Raw genomic sequence first — 14451 nt, forward strand, 5'->3', positions numbered from 1 at the left:
TGCGGTATCCAAATCAGCCAGATACCTGCCCTTGAGTCATTTGTTGTTGTGTGCTTCTGACACAGGCGAGGAAGATGGCGGACCCGGTGAGTGCTTTTCCCTGGCCTGTTCTTTGGCATTGTCAATTGTTGTCAGTTACACTGTGTTCAGACCAAATATCACGCGAATGTAACCTTTCAACACATTCTTTATTAGCAGGTCGATGTTGTCGAAGGCTGTAGACTTCCCGTCCTCAGAAAAAATCAAGAGCACGAAGACGAATGGCGTGAGTAGCTGATATTCTTGCTAGCTAGAGCTAACATATTTAGCTAGCTAGCTAACTTCGTATGCATAAATGCTAATGAATTGCTACCATTAGCTATCTTAAGTAGGCAATGCCATTGCGGCGACTGCTGAAACACCCAGACAGTGTGTTGTTAGTCTGCGATTATGCGCAGCATGTAAACAGACAGCTGTCAAAGCTCGGCAAACCACAACGCTCTGTCAATTAGCGAGCTGTGTTTCTAAGTAACTTACTTAACGTTATCCAGATCGTTAGAATGTTACATGGCTGAATGTTACATTACTGGCTAGATAGTATTTAGCATGCTACTGGTGAAAGCCTGTTTAATGGTGTCCACAATAATAATAATGGCTTGCTAACTATCTCGTTTAAGTTGTTAAATTGCAGGAATGAGACGAGCAAATCATTTGGTGTGGTAGAAGCTGTTGCAGCTTTCATAATGTATGACGGACAACCTTACTTGGCAAAAAACAAATATAGCTAACTAGCTAGAAACGTAAAAACTGGAATAATGTCCCAGGTGATAACGTTACTGAAGGTTATCAGTATCGATTATTCTGACAGATTTGTAGGATTTTCCCCCCCGAATAATTGTGTTTCAATCTAATCTAACTGTCACCGATTGCAGTACCGTACTTTTCTTTATATAATATAGGCTGCAGAATCACAAGTAGTCATTTTGTGAATGAATGGTGTTCCGTGTATGGTAATTCCGAGACAAATATAGAACTAATGAACTGTACCCTTTCCCTCCTCACCAGCCCTGGCAGAAATCCTCAGTGTGAAAGAACTAACAGGGAGGAAGCTCTACTATGTCCACTACATCGACTGTGAGTATTGTTTGTGGTATGACCGTCAGTGAGTATTCCTTGATGCAGTTTTGTTGTTTGTCTTGTTAAAAATAGTATTCACAAAACATCACTTTTAGTACTATTAGTAAAATACTATTATTAATGATAGGGTATTTAAATTGACACTTGACAACCCAATCTCCATTTGGACTATCTCACCTCTGTCTTAAGCACTCTATCATTCAGATTATTATTTGTTTTTTCTCTGCAGTCAACAAGCGTCTGGATGAATGGGTGACCCCGGAGAGGCTGGACGTGAAGAAGCTGCAGTTTCCCAAAAAGGAAGCCAAGACCCCCACCAAAAATGGCCTCTCCGGGTCGCGCCCCAGTTCTCCGGAGAGAGACCCTGTGGTAAGTGCTGTCAGCACATGGCCCCCATACACAAGCCAGTTCAAATCCCTTACCCCAAACTCCAAGAACTTAAAGCATTATTACATCATGCACAGATTTGGCTGGACAATCAAAGGGGGAAAATTTGATTGTCCAGCCTTTGCTTTATTTTTATTCTTTTAGAAGAGTTTACCACAGAGGTTGATTGGCACATTAGGTTCCCCTATAAGGCCACTCCTCTCGGTCAGGGCTACTCTCAGCTGTTGTGTTTTTAGGTCCCAGTGCTGACCCAGTGATGCTTTTTCCACACTCCTCTTATTACCATGAGTGAGGCAAGTGGTGCAAAGTCAGCAGTTAGAGAGTGTAGGCACCGGCTATCCGGTGGCCCACCTGTACCATGGTTGAGCACCTAGAGAAGGAGTGGCCATCCGTGGTCATGGAGAACTTCAGGGTCTGCTGGTTTTTGTTTTCACCTTACATACAGCCACTTTAGAGCGGTAGAAGAGCTTACTTTAATTGAATAATCAAGTGCCAATCAAGTAACAGCATAATCCGGCAGACCCTGTGGCTAATAAAACTCAACTGAATGTATTCATACACTACAGTGAGATATCGCACATATGCTACGATACGAAATAATTACAGTGCCTTATGAGTCTAAAGTATGGCCATTTGAATGGAGTTTGAAATGGAAATGCTGAATCACCACATTTATCGTTGATGCTTGTACTTAGTATTTCTTGGAGGTTTTTTTTAAATGCTGCTTTGGATCATTTTCAAGAAGTTTGTATTCAAGTCCGTTTCTGTGGCTTGTACATTTTCATACAAACGTTTTATTACCCTCAGTTTCTGTTTGTATTATGGCTTTGCCTCTGTGATGAGTGGTACAAATGTGTGGAAAATGTGGGGGTTTTTCAGAGTACCATTGCATTTATTCTGGTTAACTGGGCATGAAGTCAGAATACTCATTTAGTAGCTTTTTATGTTTTAATTGTCCTACCTTTGTTGCATGGAAAATAATAAATGTAAGCTAATTGAAATATTTAGAATTCATATACTTTCTTTTGAGGGCGGCACGGATGGTGCAGTGGGTAGCACTGCCGCCTCACAGCAAGGAGGTCCTGGGTTCGAATCCCCGTCGGCCGGGGCCTCTCTGTGCGGAGTTTGCATGTTCTCCCCGTGTCTGCGTGGGTTTCCTCCGGGTACTCCGGTTTCCTCCCACAGTCCAAAGACATGCACGTTAGGCTGATTGGAGAGTCTAAATTGCCCGTAGGTATGAGTGTGTGAATGAATGGTGTGTGTGCCCTGTGATGGACTGGCGACCTGTCCAGGGTGTATTCCTGCCTTTCGCCCAATGTATGCTGGGATAGGCTCCAGCCCCCCTGCGACCCTGATCAGGATAAGCAGGTTCAGATAATGGATGGATGGATGGATGGATACTTTCTTTTGAGCTCAGAAATGCATTAGTTCAAAACACTGATCGATCTGATCGATAATTATATGTATATTTAATTTCCAAGAATGCTATGCCTGAGAGTGGCACCTTTCTGTGGAACTAACTATGGGATTGTTGTTGTAACATAAACAACATAAAAAAAATACAGCAATAAAAATGATTTTTTGCTAAATTCAGGACCATAGGCTAAAATGGAAATGCAGTGAATGTTTAGATTGCATGTGAATGCCAGTTAACCCCCCCTTTCTGTTCAAATTCAGAGGAAGAGTCTAGATCTCAGCCTCCAAACTCCTACAGCTCCGTCCAGAGGCAAAACCGTCCCCACTCCGGTACAACTTCAATTTACCCGTTTTCCACACCCTTTAAGAGAACCCATATTGACTATGTACCAGTGTATTGTGGGGTAAACTGCTGTTGGAAAGTCTGTTTCCGAGACCAAGGAGTCTGAGACAAAGTGGAAACCCCCCCCCCCAAAAAAAACTGCCAAGATGCAAAGACCAAGTGTTCTTAAAAATGAGATGAAGAGCCAGGCTGTAGTTTGCTGATTAAAATGAAAGTGACTGGCCACAACTTTCATGTGCCCCTTTCATCTGTGTCTAACCTAAATTCTCACTGATCTTTGGTAATATACAGTAGATTTCATTATACCTCCTAACTGATAAATTAGTAACAGTGAATGGGTGTATATGTATCTTAGTCTTCACAAAACTTTTCTTCTGGTAGTTGACATATATATGGCCCATTTATTCTCACAGTAAACAGATATTTTTAAGCACTGTGTAACAGAAGCAGAAATTACTCAGGGTGAGTGTCGGCCTCGCGAAATGTCTAAATCTAGTGCACCTCCTGACCTGATGCGTCGGTTTTGGAAAATGTTGGAACTGCCAGGATCAGCACTCCTCCCATTACGCCGAGCTTTATTCAACAGCTGTTTGATTCTTATGTAGGCCTGGCAACCCGCCATGGTAGAGGCTGCAGCATACACACGTCAGTGTTATCTGTTGATGCTTTCACATTTCCTCCATGTTTTACGGATCAATTTCTTTTTCTATTTTATTTTTTATATGTCTTGCATTTCCATAGTTGTCAACATCTGTTTGCTGTGCCGTCAGATACCGCACTTGTATTCTTCAGTCCAAATTCTGTCCAAGTGTACATGTCTTGGTCAGTTGCAGCACATGGAGGGAATTGTGATGTACTTGGTATTATCTTGTTTCCAGAGCCACAGGAATTGTTAAAATGTGATTTTACAGTACTTTTTACAGTACTTTTTTGTTCTAGACTGCTGTAAGTACTGTGATTGGTCTTGAGAGAATCTCAAGTTTTACAGTTCATGTTTTCAGGCATGCTGCATTGTCAGTTTACACACCTTTCAGTTGGTAGGTATATACTATGTCCCTTTGTCAGAAGGTGCGCTTGGAATATTATAGAAATGACGCAGAAGACAAAGCAGTCATATTTTGAGTGCGTACAAAAGCACTGTCCACAAGAGCCCCAAAGGCAGTTGGTGATCTATGTCTTGTCACTCCTTTGTGGTTATGTGTGTGTGGTGGAAGATCTAACTGCAGTTGCTTTCATTTTCCTTTGGATTACAGAAGAGGAAGGCAGAGTCTGTTTCCCTGGCAGCACAAGCATCCCCGGCCACGCCCGTCCCGTCACTGCCAGGCGCCACGGAAACCACCCAGGCGTCTGTGTACCCATCGGCGCGGGACACCAACACCTTCGCCCCGAGATCCAACGCCCGTGATGACCACGAGCAGCTCTCCTCCCTCACCACAGTAAAGCTTAACCGTCCACGCGCTCACACGGAACAAGTAGTCAGCGTGAAAGTGTGAATTGGCCAAACATCTCAATTCTATTACAAATACAATTTCATGAAATTAAAATGTTTTTTCATCAGCATGCATGTCAAAAAATACATACATAAATGTTGATCCTTTATTGTTGCAGAATGGCACTGCCCGCCGCCCCATGCCCTCCCAGCCAGGCAGGAAAAGGAAGGCCAATTGTGTGGGTACTGATGAGGTAAGCAGCAGTGCTCCAGCACGTGTGTCCTGTGTTCTGCAGGGCACCCTTATTGCTCCTGGAGTCCCCAAATACTGCTGGACATCCAGATTTCTTTTACTCTGAGGGGTTTTTGCTGACCTGTCCTCCCTGCTCATGTGAAATCGGGCAGGGATTTAAAATGAATTTTTTAAAACTTCAGTCATATTTTCTTTCAGACTTGAACAGCTCATTTACCAAGGAACGTTAGGGGAAAAATAAATGATTAAAAACTGATGTCCTCTTTAAAACTGATGTCCAAAAGCCTGCAACCCCTTGTGTCTCCTCTGCTAGATGATTAAGGTCTTCCAGTATAACAGCCCTCGATGTGCCAGTGTCTATCTGCCACCTGGAGAGGTCCGTCTGAATTTCCTTCTCATTGCCTTGTGTGTGTCACTGTTGGGGACTTTTAGGAGATAATTTAAACAATGCTGATCCACGGCCTCTCTTGCTCCAGCCATTTTATTATGCTAGTTTTTATTCCCCGACAACCTTGTTGGTATACCAGTGATGGTATTTTGGTCCTAATCTGAGGGTTAATCTTTGGTCCTAATCTCCAGGGCTTCTGTAACTGTTTTTAATAAAATATCAGAGAACATAGGAAAAGTTTCCCTCTTTGGTGTACATGCCACTTCCTTTATGCTGTAAAAAGCATTGTATGCACTGTAGAACATTTCATACATCACAAAAATCATTGCATTACCAGAAAATGAGACGGCCTGTCTATGAAAGTGAAGGAAATGAGTAAATGACTATTTGTTAAAAATGGTTTTGATGCCCTTGAGACACAAATCTCTCAATTCAGTTCAATTTTATCTGTATATTTATTGACGTTTTTTATAGCCAAGTAACCCCCGTCTTTTGGGCAGGACTCTCAGGACAGCACAGACGGCATCCCCTCCGCCCCTCGCATGACGGGGAGCTTGGTGTCCGACCGCAGCCACGACGACATCGTCACCCGCATGAAGAACATCGACTGCATCGAGCTGGGCCGCCACCGGCTGAAGCCCTGGTACTTCTCGCCATACCCCCAGGAGCTCACCACCTTGCCCATCCTCTTCCTCTGCGAGTTCTGCCTCAAGTACCTCAAGAGCCTCAAATGTCTGCAGAGGCATCTGGTGAGCGAGGGAGGACCGGCTGTCCGTCTGTCTCTACCTTTCAGTGCCTGTGGACTGTTGGGAGAGGTATGGAGGTTTTTCCCTCAGGTCCTATGAACCCCTTCCCCTAACGTTCTCCCTTCCCGTTTTCCTTTCAGACGAAGTGCAACCTTCGCCACCCTCCGGGGAATGAGATCTATCGCAAGGGGACCATCTCCTTCTTTGAGATAGACGGCAGGAAAAACAAGGTACTCTTTTGCTGTAGGGAGCTTCGAAAAAGGCATGTTGATGTCTTGTCCATAAGACTGTACAATAAGTGAATAAATATTTGCCAGACAATTATTATAATGTGAAAAATCTGTGTAATTTGAGAATTTCCTGTAAAAGTATTCTCAAAGCCTGCAATACAAACTCATGGGGTTTTTGCAATACTATGGATTGTTTGGTCTGTGTTACTCAAGTTGCTGGTTGTAGGTTGAATATTGGTTCCAAACATAATACTTTGGTATTTAGTATTTGTACTTTTACAAGGTTTATCTTCAGAATAAAAAAAATATGACTGAGGTGATGTGTTTATATGTTTGTTTTGTAGACATACTCCCAGAACTTGTGTCTTCTGGCCAAATGCTTCTTGGACCACAAGACTCTGTACTACGACACAGATCCCTTCCTCTTCTACGTCATGACAGAGTACGATTCCAAAGGCTTTCACATTGTGGGCTATTTCTCGAAGGTAAACACTGTGTCCCTATTTGTCCACTGGTAGCTGTCAGATGTGTTCAGCCTCTCTGTCACTTTCTCTCCTGTGTCCAGTACTGTGCTGTGCTTCTTTGCCTTTCTGTCAAACCTTCTCTTGTAATTTTACATTAAAAAAATTTTTTTGTTGGTATATTAATTGTATAAGTCCTAAAACTAGGAAGCGGGATGGGTTACAGGTAGAGATGTGACCACAGAACAGAAATAGCTACCGCAGGGTATTGAACCTATGGCCAAATGGGGATTCACATATGGATTGAGAGTCATCCGCCCTATGGGCTGGGCCACACAGTCTGCATAGATTTCTCAGAATTTCTCAGTCCATTTGTCATGTGCTGTTCACAGGAAAAAGAGTCGACGGAAGATTACAACGTGGCCTGCATCCTGACACTGCCTCCCTATCAGAGAAGAGGATACGGCAAACTGTTGATAGAATTCAGTAGGTTGCATCTGTTTCTCAAATGCTGTTTGTCAGCATGTTGTTCGATAGCTATTGTGCCAGCTTGGACTACACACTAAGATAAGAAAGGCTTAAGCGTGGGTTGAAAATGATGACTTGGTACAACTAAATAACAATCAAAGTTGACTTTACCTTGCCAGGAAAGTGCTCTCTTCACTGTTGGAAAACAAATGTCTTTACGTTTTTTTTTGTTCACTAACTGTTATCGTACTGTTGAGTGCGAAGCAATAATTCATGAGGACAATGCTAGGACAATGCTAGGACAATGCTAGGACAATGCTAGGACAACGCTAGGACAACACTAGGACAACGCCAGGACAATGCTAGTACAACGCTAGGACAATGCTAGGACAACGCTAGACTCATCCTACTTCCAACATGGCCTCGTATTATCTTCAGAGGATTAACAGTGATTTAGAAGAGCCGTGTTTTGCTATGTGAACTTTCACTCGGGGGTAGTGAGGAAAATGAAAGTTATGGATGTGGAGGGCAGGAGCTACCTTATGGCCAGCGGGTACATATGGCACGCAATTGAACCCACAGGGATTATTGACATTGGGCATATTGGGGTGTCAATACCCAGCCTTATAGCCGTGTTCTGGTGGCCTGGTAGCACACGCAACCAACCGGCTGATTACTCCCAAGTGGGCTTACAAAGCTGTGACTGGGAACTGTGTTTGACTAGCTGTGAAAAACTGACTTATTCCAAGCTCTACATTAACATGTGCTCCCAAGTTCAAAGATTTAGGAGCTTAATGCATCCCAATTAGTAGATGTTAGCTCACATCAGTTTTCTGGAGAAAAAGCTCCTAAAATGGGAGCACTGTAGAGTGCTATTATTCTAATACTGTTGTGGAAGAACCTGCCAGAACAAATGTCTAGGTGTGCTCTGTAAAGGGGAGTTTGGTGTTCAGTGTAACTGGGTGTGCTTTTCAGTCGGGTGGGGGAATACTGCAGAAATCCAATATAATACTGACCCACCCCCCACCTTCCAACCCACCCAGGCTACGAGCTGTCGAAAGTGGAGGGGAAGACGGGGACTCCTGAGAAGCCCCTGTCGGATCTGGGGCTCTTATCCTACCGTAGCTACTGGTCCCAGACCATCCTGGAGATCCTCATGGACCTCAAGTCTGACAATGGGGAACGGCCACAGATCACCATCAAGTGTGTTTTTTTGCATTTATTCCTCTTTGTCATTTTAATTCTGCTGGGGATTTAAGGGTACCTACTTGCCTCTTTATGGGCTATGGTGTTTTAAATTATATTCGGTCAATATAGGAATGTTGTACTCTTGTGATTCTGTAAGTGGGTCACCAAATTTGTAACGGGCAACTCTACCTGGATAAATGTTTTCTAAGCAAATTTCAAATCTGTTGTCGAAATTCTTGGTAAACCTTCCATTCTGGAAGTTTGATTCTAAACAATGGAGATCATTTTTGACACTCTTCAGTTGTTTTTTAATCCGTGTGACCAGGTGTATTTTTGTTTGTTTCTTTGCTTGGGTGTTTACTGTAGTGAGATCAGCGAAATCACCAGCGTAAAGAAAGAGGATGTCATCTCCACCCTGCAATATCTCAACCTCATCAACTATTACAAGGTGAGACCGTAGTGTGGATGAAATAAAATTAGGCCATTTATGTTCTAAACACCACCGGGTTTCGTTGTTAAACCTCCACCTCGGCTTGGCATCTGAAAATCTAAATTTGCAAATACCAAGGTGATTTATAGCCTCACCTTTTTTACCACACACCTGAAATCCTATTAATAAAGTAGAAAATCATTGTACCAGTCAGTTGAGATATTTTGTAAGACTGTTCAATATATGTAAAGAGTGTAAATGTAAATTATGTTCCTAGCTGTCTGTACAGATCCTCAGATCTGATGTCTTCCTTAGGTATTAGGTTAGGTATTGACTGAAGTGCATCATCGCACTGTGGCGAGGCTGTAGTAACCGTCTCTATCCCTAGGGGCAGTACATTCTGACGCTGTCGGAAGATATTGTGGAGGGACACGAGAGGGCCATGCAGAAGCGCCACCTCCGTATTGACCCAAAATGTCTGCACTTCACCCCGAAGGACTGGAGCAAGAGGGGCAAGTGGTAGACCCCACTCCCCCAAACAACGCACGCAGCGTTCACCGGGGCAAGCACAATCTTCCCAATAAGCTACAGCAGAGTAGCCCTTTTTTTTTTTTTTTTTTTTACTTATTTACAACCGAAACTCTTTTAGTAACTACCTGAAGTTGAAATTGGGACGTTGTGAAGAAAGCCCCCCTGTGGTCACTCGGATGTCAGATCTGTAAACACTGTCACTGTCCTGTTTGACGAAAACTCAAGACTTGGTGACTTCTCATGAAGGAGGAAAACATGACCAGCTTTTCCTTTCAATCTAAAGGAACCTTAGATCAATTCTTTCCCCAATTCAGTGTGCTGCACATTTGTGGAAAATCATTTAGTATTACTATAAACACAATCAAGAAAGATGGGGGTACTTTTAGCTCCAAATGCACAACTCCACTTCTTTTTGTTATTCCAGACAGTAAGAATGGCATATCTGAACCCAAGTAAAAACTTGTATTATAGATAGGGACCATTTGTACATAATTGTTTTGTAAAGGAATTTTAAATGGTTATTGTATTTCTGTATGACAAGTGTATCAGGCAAAGCCTGACTTTTTAAATAAGCCACATTGAATCGTTACAGGAATGTACATTTTGCGACTTGTACAGCTTTGTTTTTTTTAAGATGAGGGAAAAGAAAACTGAATGTTAACCATTCTTGTCTGCATGCTTTTCTTTCACAAAAGTGACAGTATTAGACATTTCTGCCATTCAGTTTATTTAGAACATGGTTTAGGAACACAAACAAAGTTAGGCCTTTAGCAGATTAGTCCCTCGTGTTTTGAGTCTGGATGGCCAGTAAGAATACCCCAAAAGGGTGCAACACTGTCCTACACCTACACAATATTCTATTGAAAGGATACCTTTCATTCAAGGAGCCTTCTGGTGGCCCGGTCCACTAAAGCACAACTCCTCAGTGTAATGACATGTCACACAGCACATAATTGATTTCCCCAATGCTAGTTTAGACTATGGCAGGTACTCTCCTGGGATGAGGATTATTGACCATTGCACTGCTGCAGTGGGGTGGGCAGAATTGGGGCCATAAATAGTTCACTCAACATAAACTGCTTTAAACCATAAACAAGAGAACAGGCAATTCAGCCGAACTAGCCTACCACTCAAAATGACAACTCACAGTTTAGAATGGAGAGAAAAATAAATTATGTAAAGGTATAAAGGAAAAATGGGTATGGTGAAGATGTTTTAAATCAGATGCAGGCTAGCTGTATTAATTTGATAAGTGCCTTAGGAAGATTGGAAAATAAAGGTCTCTGAAAATGGCCCGATACGGTTAAGTGAGCAAAGCAAATGGAACACTTGATTAAAAAATAACAAAACATAAAAATATTCACATTTTTATTGAACTTGAAAATGCCTTGGAATAAAATGCATACAAGCATATGAAGTATGGATTAGACTGTAGACCTCAAGGGGAAGGTATGTTGGTTTCCATTATTTCTGTCTTGGGAAATGACAAGGGTGGAAGCCAGCTCTACAGGTGCAAGTCTGCTGCTAATCTAAAGGCCCCTCAGCCTGGTAGACCATCCGTCCCTGGTAAAACACACGAGTCCATCGTCACTCATTGATCCCTTTAGGTACACCACACTTTTTAAAAGGTGGAACTTGTGCATTCTTCTTTGAGATCATACCATAAGAAGGGGAGAGGCTAAAAGCCCCACAGCTGCACAGGGAAACGGCCTCCATTTTGTTTCCCCACATCCTCCTTTAGTCATCTACTGACCCGTGAATCTGCAAGAAATTGACAGGAGAAAGGCAGAACACCAGACAAGTTTCACAAGGATTTCTAATACAGTTAGCAGTGCTAACTTTTATTGCAGCCAATAAATATTTTTTTTATCACAGCTGGTTGTCCTGATCAATTGGTGATTCTAGTGTTGTCTTCATAGCAACAGGTTAAGTCTTGTGACATGATTTGTCTCAAAGTTGCATATTTGAGTTTCAAATCAGAATCTCTTGCCCAAGTCAATTAGCCCTTGATCAAAAGTAGCTACTAATTCCTTCCACCTTGAATGATGCTGAAAATATCATTTGTATGTTTTATTAAAAATAATCAGAATCTTGGCTGAATATATTTGTAGATGGAATTAATGGAGGATGTTCTGCACACGTTAATGCTATCTAATCTGTATCAACACAACTTGTTAAAAATATAGAAAGAATATACATTATCATAAAACCTTGATTGAATTGACAATTTCCTCTATGCTTTCACCAACACCAGCACTAGTGTTTGTGAAACTGGCATATGAAGGCACAATGACTGAGCCTTTTGGGCCATAAGACACATTACCAGTTAGGGATAAATGCTTTTAAAGGAGCCCAGGCATAAACCCCAATATCACACAGGTACAGCAATTCAAAATGGAATATATTCCATTCTAAATGACAAATCCAGCACTGAAGTCCATGCCATAGCCCATTCATACGCCATAAAACACTGAGACGACATCCGGACAATGCAAGAGGGTCTGAGCCGTTACAGACCAACAGGCGTGTTATGAATATTCATGAGGGACAGCAGCTGTGGCAATCCCATACTATGAACATTCGCAAGGGGATGACCTAACAGTTCAGAGTACTGGTATAGACCAATCGGAATGACCTGCGGCCATAATGCCATCTGGGCAGATGGGTAAATGGGTATTCAAGGTCGAGGTAACTCCACAGGGAGTTTTGCCACATTGTGTACATGTTACATATTGAGTTGTAATTAAATTAATGTACTGTGGGTGTACTCAGATGGACTTGTAGGTCTACTTTCCTTTTTTAAAAATATTTGACAACATTAGAATCAGACACCAGTTTAGGTAATTTGGTAGGACTGCATGCATTCAAATAAAATGGTGCCAATACTTAACATGCAAAATAAAGGTTTGTTAGAATTCAAGTAGTAATGAACGATGGCCATGGAAAAGCACTCACTGCTTCTGCCAATTCAGGCCAGGCCATCGCCATGACAACACCGTCATCGGAAGTGGGTGGAGTCTCAAGGTTCCAGTAGGTGAAGTGATGGAAGACCGATGACACCCTTACTGTTCTGTCCTGGAAACACAAGAGACAAACTGGAAATAATCTCTACCACTGCAAACAGGCATCAGCCATTTCCCCCCTCTATCTCTACCCACTAATTGTGCTCCGAGTACAACAAAAGCACTACAAAATGTATTATTTATTTTACCTCTTGGTCAGAAGCGGGCTTGTGGTCCTCTTTCAGGACAAGTCCTGTGTACCCATGTGGACAGCTGACCTCTTGACCTTTCAGCCCACGACCCCTAAATGAAACGGTCATTTCTGTGGTGGGGAAAACACACGGTACTTTAAAACATTTACTGGAATGCTGTGTCTTTTATATGGACTGTCATACTCAATGCAAATCACACCAACCGTGTTTTCGGTTCTTCACCGCCGAAGTGAAATAGCGGGAGACTTCAGCTGGTCCATCCTGCTGAATCTCACACGGTAGGAAATGGACCGGTGGTCTGTCCGCCTGAGCGACCAAGCCAAGCTGTAGCGTAGTTACACTGGCATTTGATGACATCCTGAACACAGAAAATAGACTAAATGATTAAACAAATCAATTAAAACAATTAGAGTAAAGTATTACAATTTTAGCCAGACGGATCTCCGTTCAAATATTAATTCATATAAAATAATACATTTAAATCTTATATCTGGTTGACATTTAACACGTTGCAGAAAAAATATAGATTTTTGAACAAAATTGTTAATACTTTTTATTTCCTTATCTCTGGGTGAATATAACCTCAGTAAGAGCAAAGCTGTCATGGTTCATATATGACCTATGATGGCTAACCTTTTCAAACTACTGAAGAAAAAATCGCAAACATGCATGAGCATGTGAATCCATGAGCATTTACAGAAAATCAGTTTGCTGAAAATATACCCAAAACCAATCTAAGTGCCTTCTAGGCCCGTTTTTGTAGCCTTGGCTGTAATGAAGTTGTTTTGCTGGTGCGTCGGAAATAACGGGTTTTTTTTTCTGTTTTTGTAAGGACATAGAAAGATAGATTGCTTAGCTAGCCAGGTAAACATGAGAATGTCAACCAGTAACATTTTGTGAGGGCGTGGAGCTAGCTAGCAATGCATTTCACAAAGACTTGTCTAATTGAAGCTCTGCACTAGTTGGGATAACATTAATAAACTAACATTAGTTAAAGTAAGTTATCTTATGTCAACTTACTGTGCTAATTATCACCAGGCACACATGAACCATATCGGTTAGTTAGTTAAGTTACATCAAGCCAGAGGTTAACAGTATAGCAAATTGATGTATAGTAACTAAACGATGATAACCATAAAGGCACTGTGTGGATACCAGTGCTGTAAGTAATTCGTAGAATGGCTGCTGGCATAGTTAACCATAGGAAAGGAATGAGTCTAGAACAATGTAAACACGATAACCCAGTTAATATCATGCTAACTTTAGCAGCCAGGGACTAAATTAATTGTTTTCTAGATAGCAAACAGCATTCTCGTTGTGCACGGTAGCTTTTTACCAGTTTGCAAAGAGGACGTGTATTTGTTGTATGTAATTGAGCACTAGCAATAAAGAACAATACCTGAACACGTTCCTTATTTCTGTGCTGTTTTGGACCCTTGCGTGTTACTTCCAATGTCCGGGTTTCTTGGCGCCAGTGTTTCAGAGTCGTGGTTTCTGGGAAATGTAGTTTATTAGGAAACTCTTAGCAAGACACTGATGCGTTGTTTATTCATGGGCTTCCCCCAACTATTTCATATCCCAATTTCCCCATGATACAAGTGTTATTGTAGTTTTTTTTTGCCTTCTTGTGTCAAATTAAGTCAAGTATACCAAAAATAATTCCTAAAACCAAGGCTCCAAGAAGTTACTACTACTACTACTACTACTACTACTACTACTACTAATAATAATAATAATAATAATAATAATAATAATAATAATCCTCACAGTATCAACAAAAACGTAATTATTTGTTATGAAAAGAATGGACATTTGATTTTGTCCAGTTTTGCTGATAAATCACTGATAGAT

At 41.7% G+C, this 14451-nt stretch overlaps 2 protein-coding genes across 5 annotated transcripts; one reads left to right on the plus strand and one right to left on the minus strand.

The window, feature by feature from the left end:
* Positions 1-24: 24 nt before the first annotated feature.
* Positions 25-10047, plus strand: kat5b (K(lysine) acetyltransferase 5b). 2 transcript variants are annotated; one of them, XM_061234204.1, is made up of 15 exons: positions 25-86; positions 196-265; positions 1045-1113; positions 1346-1485; positions 3181-3249; positions 4516-4698; positions 4871-4945; positions 5258-5320; positions 5833-6081; positions 6219-6308; positions 6653-6793; positions 7162-7255; positions 8281-8440; positions 8792-8873; positions 9244-10047. In XM_061234204.1, exons 1-15 carry the CDS (start codon positions 75-77, stop codon positions 9376-9378), a joined length of 1632 nt encoding a protein of 543 aa, XP_061090188.1. In that variant the 5' UTR covers positions 25-74; the 3' UTR covers positions 9379-10047. The 2 variants fall into 2 exon arrangements, with proteins under 2 accessions (XP_061090188.1, XP_061090189.1); XM_061234205.1 differs by having other exon boundaries at positions 61-86; positions 199-265.
* Positions 10048-10737: 690 nt separating this feature from the next.
* Positions 10738-14135, minus strand: rnaseh2c (ribonuclease H2, subunit C). 3 transcript variants are annotated; one of them, XR_009708242.1, is made up of 6 exons: positions 13937-13977; positions 12804-12958; positions 12598-12710; positions 12342-12461; positions 11048-11147; positions 10738-10949 (listed from the first exon to the last, which is right to left on the minus strand). XR_009708242.1 is itself a non-coding variant. In XM_061234211.1 (5 exons), exons 2-5 carry the CDS (start codon positions 12955-12957, stop codon positions 11124-11126), a joined length of 411 nt encoding a protein of 136 aa, XP_061090195.1. In that variant the 5' UTR covers position 12958; positions 14000-14135; the 3' UTR covers positions 10738-11123. The 3 variants fall into 3 exon arrangements, 2 of the variants coding, with proteins under 2 accessions (XP_061090195.1, XP_061090194.1); XM_061234211.1 differs by lacking the exon at positions 13937-13977 and adding an exon at positions 14000-14135 and having other exon boundaries at positions 10738-11147; XM_061234210.1 differs by having other exon boundaries at positions 10738-11147.
* Positions 14136-14451: the final 316 nt, after the last annotated feature.

Source organism: Conger conger, chromosome 3, assembly GCF_963514075.1.
Source record: "Conger conger chromosome 3, fConCon1.1, whole genome shotgun sequence".
NCBI lineage: Eukaryota > Metazoa > Chordata > Actinopteri > Anguilliformes > Congridae > Conger > Conger conger.

What these genes read in the sequence shown, in the direction of transcription:
- kat5b (XM_061234204.1), top strand. An exon ending in CAAACTGTTGATAGAATTCA is followed by an intron (nt 7,256 to 8,280) that starts GTAGGTTGCATC and finishes CAACCCACCCAG; the next exon opens with GCTACGAGCTGTCGAAAGTG. An exon ending in ACCTCATCAACTATTACAAG is followed by an intron (nt 8,874 to 9,243) that starts GTGAGACCGTAG and finishes CTCTATCCCTAG; the next exon opens with GGGCAGTACATTCTGACGCT.
- rnaseh2c (XM_061234211.1), bottom strand. Translation starts at nt 12,957, where the DNA reads ATGTCATCAAATGCCAGTGTAACTACGCTACAGCTTGGCTTGGTCGCT. An exon ending in AGCCCGCTTCTGACCAAGAG is followed by an intron (nt 12,462 to 12,597) that starts GTAAAATAAATA and finishes TTGTGTTTCCAG; the next exon opens with GACAGAACAGTAAGGGTGTC. An exon ending in GGCCTGAATTGGCAGAAGCA is followed by an intron (nt 11,148 to 12,341) that starts GTGAGTGCTTTT and finishes AATTTCTTGCAG; the next exon opens with ATTCACGGGTCAGTAGATGA.